General features: G+C 50.2%; 1 protein-coding gene across 1 annotated transcript in view; it reads right to left on the minus strand.

The window, feature by feature from the left end:
* LOC132456594 (caveolae-associated protein 2-like) overlaps positions 1–5,000 on the minus strand; it is an 11,123-nt gene that overhangs the window by 92 nt on the left and 6,031 nt on the right. Inside the window, exons 5-6 of the mRNA XM_060051007.1 lie at positions 2,839–3,009; positions 1–353 (exon numbers count right to left, since the gene is read on the minus strand). The exon at positions 1–353 is cut by the window's left edge and continues 92 nt beyond it. Of these exons, the coding sequence (XP_059906990.1) occupies positions 1–353; positions 2,839–3,009 (524 nt within the window). The remainder of the gene's footprint in view (positions 354–2,838; positions 3,010–5,000) is intronic.

Below are 5,000 nucleotides of genomic sequence, written 5' to 3' on the forward strand. Positions count from 1 at the left end.
TCCCCCCTCTCTTCCTCCTCGTCGTCCTCCTCACCCCAGGCAGAGGGGCTGTGTCTCCCCTGGGGGAGAGTAGCAGAGAGGGAGTACTCCACACTCACTCCCTCTGACACCCTCGACACCTCCCCCTCTGACAACCCTGAGATCTCCTCCCCCCTCTCCCTCTCCTCCTCTCTCTCCTCCCCCCTCTCCTCAGCTGCTCCGGGGGCGAGCTGGGAGTGGACCTCCGTGAAGGGGAGGTCCTCATCAGCGAGGTCCAGAGGAGAGAGCTCCACGTGGGCCTCAGCACGAGGAGAGTCCCCGGTCTGGGATGGGGCCTGCGGCTCAGCGGGCTGGGACTCAGAGCCGCTCCGGGGCTAGGGCGAGAGACATAGAGACACAGTGAGAGAGGGAGAGGGAGGGAGGGCGAGAGACATAGAGACACAGTGAGAGAGGGAGAGGGAGGAGGGCGAGAGACATAGAGACACAGTGAGAGAGGGAGAGGAAGGAGGGAGGGCGAGAGACATAGAGACACAGTGAGAGAGGGAGAGGGAGGGAGGGCGAGAGACATAGAGACACAGTGAGAGAGGGAGAGGGAGGGAGGGCGAGAGACATAGAGACATAGTGAGAGAGGGAGAGGGAGGGAGGGAAGGCGAGAGACATAGAGACACAGTGAGAGAGGGAGAGGAAGGAGGGAGGGCGAGAGACATAGAGACACAGTGAGAGAGGAGAGGGAGGGAGGGCGAGAGACATAGAGACACAGTGAGAGAGGGAGAGGGAGGGAGGGCGAGAGACATAGAGACATAGTGAGAGAGGGAGGGAGGGAAGGCGAGAGACATAGAGACACAGTGAGAGAGGGAGGGAGGGCGAGAGACATAGAGACACAGTGAGAGAGGGAGGGAGGGCGAGAGACATAGAGACACAGTGAGAGGGAGAGAGAGGGAGGGGGGGCGAGAGACATAGAGACACAGTGAGAGAAGGAGAGAGCGAGGGAGGGCGAGAGACATAGAGACACAGTGAGAGGGAGAGAGAGGGAGGGGGGGCGAGAGACATAGAGACACAGTGAGAGAAGGAGAGAGCGAGGGAGGGCGAGTGTTATGCAAGTTACTTCAAAAGAGTAATGCATTATTTATTACTTGTTACTGTCATTTCAAATTAATTAGTTACATTACAATATTACTGTCTTTCAATTGTAAGGCATTACACTACTTTTACATTACTTTTGCCAAAATAGTGGTAGGCTAGTAGGCTAGTGGTGTCCTCAATAGATCTTGTGTTCAATGCAGCTCATTACACAGCAGGAGGTGATGTGGTTGGCATAATGACTGAGCTAGGCTTAAGGCAAACAAAAGTACAATATAATGGTCGCAGTTGTGGCTCATGGTGCAATGCATTGTATAATAGAAATACTGTAACTTTAGGTATTCATATTGAAATCAATAGAGCTAGAGCCTATTACTGTAGATTGTAAAAAAAACATTGAGCCCCCTTTCTGTTTTGTCTAGGATGAAGTGTGGTTGACACCGACATTTTGACTATTGGTCCTGAGTGGGCCGGGACGGGACGGGACAGGATGGGGGGGACATGGAGTCCTGACGTATTTAACTCTTTTGGTAAAACTAAATCAATAGTATAATGTAACAATATAAAATTAATAAAAACAGCTTGGTGATTGGCTCCAGTGAAAGCGGATCGGAAACCGAAAGAAATTGCTCTCCAGCCCCTGCTGCAGAGCGAATTCAAATCGCCGGCAGAACGGGCTAGGTGTTGTAGCCTACCCCAAATATATATAACCGCATTTCATATTAATCGTATCGTTTGATGCGTTACCAACGTTATCTGTGCTGACTTATGGTGCGGGATGTTCAATATCATTAACGTCGTTGAGTTCATAAGGGCTAGGGTTATCTTTTCTGAGTTAACAATCATTTTGGGCAGGTGTTTTTGCGAACAGTATATCATACTAAACTTGGGTAAAACACAGTGAGAGAGAGAGAGAGAGAGAGAGAGAGAGAGAGAGAGAGAGAGAGAGAGAGAGAGAGAGAGAGAGAGAGAGAGAGAGAGAGAGAGAGAGAGAGAGAGAGAGAGAGAGAGAGAGTATGTAGATAAAGGTATATATATATCTATACATAGATATATCGAATCATTAGGTCAGCTGGGGGAGGGCCTTGGAAGAACAGGAGGGTGGGGGCCTGCACGCGAGTGAGACTGTTGGGGGTTGCCGGGGTAACCGGGGTTTGTTTTGTGTCGGTTTTCTGCCGTTGATAACAATGTTACGGGTTTCAGTGACCTGGTTTTGGTTCATTAAAACTACCTTCAACTACTAATGACTCGACATCATTATGTCACCGGCGAGGTCGTTACAGTACTCTAAAAAATAACGCTTAGTTTTGTACTTAGTTGAATGTGCTGTAATTCTCAAATGCAACAAAGGTGAGAGTCCCTTTAATCGCGCGATAAATTTTTTAACGCCGTTAAATTTGGTTTGCGTTAACGCCGTTAATAACGCGTTTAACTGACAGCTCTAATATATAGATATGCAGATAAAGACATAGATATGTAGATATGATAAAGGTAAGTAGATAAGGATATAGAGAGAAATAGATTATAGATATAGTTGTATAGCTATAGATATGTAGATAAGGGACCAGGCTCATTCAGTCTGCCCCCTAATCGTCCCCCTGTATGATTGGCTGACTCATTAATACCCTCACTCTCCACCTCCAGCTGGTGTGTGGTGAGCGTTCTGGCGCTGATTGGCTGCCGTGCATCACCCCAGTGGGGCTACACACTGGTGGTGGTGAGTACTTACTATAAAGATATAGACCTATTTAAATATGCAGATATAGTATTAGAATGTACCTTTCGCAGGCTGAATGACAGGGGCGGGACTTTGAAGGATGCCCTCTGCTGATTGGAGGCGAGGCTCTTCTTGATCTTGTCCCTCTGCTCCTGGGAGACGATCTTGGAGCTCATCTTGGTCATCTTCTTCTCGATGTTGTGCTTGGAGAACGCCCTTTTCAGGCTGTCCACCTGCACAAACATAAGGCTAAATGAGGCTAATGCTAGGCGGGGAGCTAACCTCCTTCAGGCTGTCCAGCTGAAAACACATGAGGCTACATGAGGCTAACGCTAGGCGGGGAGCTAACACAGCGCTATATGAGGCTAACGCTAGGTGGGGCGCGAACCTCCTCCTTCAGGCTGTCCACCTATGCACACAGCGCTACATGAGGCGAACGTTACCGCTACATGAGGCTAACCTCCTCCTGCAGGCTGTCCACCTGCACACACAGCGCTTTATGAGGCTAACTCTACATTAGGCTAATGGTAGGGGGGAAGCTAACCTCCTTCAGGCTGTCCACCTGCACACACAGAGCTACATGAGGCTAACGCTAGGCAGGGAGCCAACCTCCTCCTTCAGGCTGTCAACCTGCACCCACAGCACTACATGAGCACAACCGCCAACAATACGTCACCTTGGACGATGCCACCTCCACCATGGCACCAGTCAACCATGGTGTTCCCCAGGGATCCGTGCTCGGCCCTTTACTATTCACCATTTACATGCTCCCCCTTGGTCAAATCATCCGTCATCATGGTCTCAGTTTCCACTGCTACGCTGATGATACCCAACTATACATCAGCACCAAACCCTCAACTCAGTTTCCACCGGCCCCACTCATCAACTGTCTGCAAGAACTAAAAATCTGGATGACCTCTAATCTACTCAAATTGAACAGCAATAAAACAGAGCTCATGGTCGTGGCCCCCAAGTCACTGCTCAGGAAGGTTGGGGATCTTCTGCTGGAAGTGGATGGCTGCCCTATCACCCCATCCCCCGTAGTCCGCAACCTGGGTGTCATCCTTGACCCCACCCTGTCATTTCAGCCTCATATCAACAACGCCACAAAATCTGCATTCTTCCATCTGAGAAACATTGCAAGACTCCGACCCTCACTCTCAGACTCAGTCACTGAAACACTCATCCACTGCTTCATCTCCACCCGTCTGGACTATTGTAATTCCATCCTCACAGGTCTCCCCTCCAAAACCTTGGACCGACTGCAATATGTTCAGAACTCAGCTGCCAGGGTTTTAACTGGCACTAAGCCCTGGCAGCACATCACCCCCATCCTGATGCAGCTCCACTGGTTACCTGTTAAGTCCCGGATCAAGTTTAAAATCCTCTTACTCACCTACAAGTCCCTGCATGCTCTGGCCCCCCGTTACCTCTCTGACCTCCTCCATCCCTACACCCCCCTGCGGTCCCTCAGGTCCTCTGCTAAGGACCAGCTGGAAACCCCCCGCACCAGACTCAAGACCTTTGGGGACAGGGCCTTCTGCGCCTCTGCCCCCACTCTGTGGAATCTGCTCCCCCTCCATATCCGCTGTGCCACTTCAGTGGAGTCCTTCAAAAAGCTCCTGAAGGCACACCTCTTCTTAGAGGCCTATGGCCTTTAACCTGTGTACACCTCTTGTAAAGCGACCTTGGGTACCTTGAAAGGCGCTATATAAATTGAATTTATTATTATTATTATTATGAGGCTAACACTAGGGGGGAGCTAACACAGCGCTACATGAGGCTAATGCTAGGGGGGAGCTAACACAGCGCTACATGAGGCTAATGCTAGGGGGGAGCTAAGACAGAGCCATATGAGGCTAACGCCAGGGGGGAGCTAACACACAACGCTACATGAGGCTAACGCTAGGGGGGAGTTGACATCTTTCATGTTAGTACTGAGCACACACAGCGCTACATGAGGCTAACGCTAGAGGGGAGCTAACACAGCGTTACGTGAGGCTAACGCTAGGGGGGTGCTAACCTCCTTTATGTTAGTAATGAGCACACACAGCACTACATGATGCTATCGCTAGGGGGGGAGCTAACCTCCTTCATGTTAGTACTGAGCTAGCTGGTCATGAGCTAAGCCTCTATAGGCTAATGCTAAGCTAGCGTTTGGCTAGCTCACCTTCTTGAGACTAATACTAAGCTAGCGGGGGATAGCTCGCCTTCTTGAGGCTAA

This window comes from Gadus macrocephalus, chromosome 4 (assembly GCF_031168955.1).
Source record: "Gadus macrocephalus chromosome 4, ASM3116895v1".
NCBI lineage: Eukaryota > Metazoa > Chordata > Actinopteri > Gadiformes > Gadidae > Gadus > Gadus macrocephalus.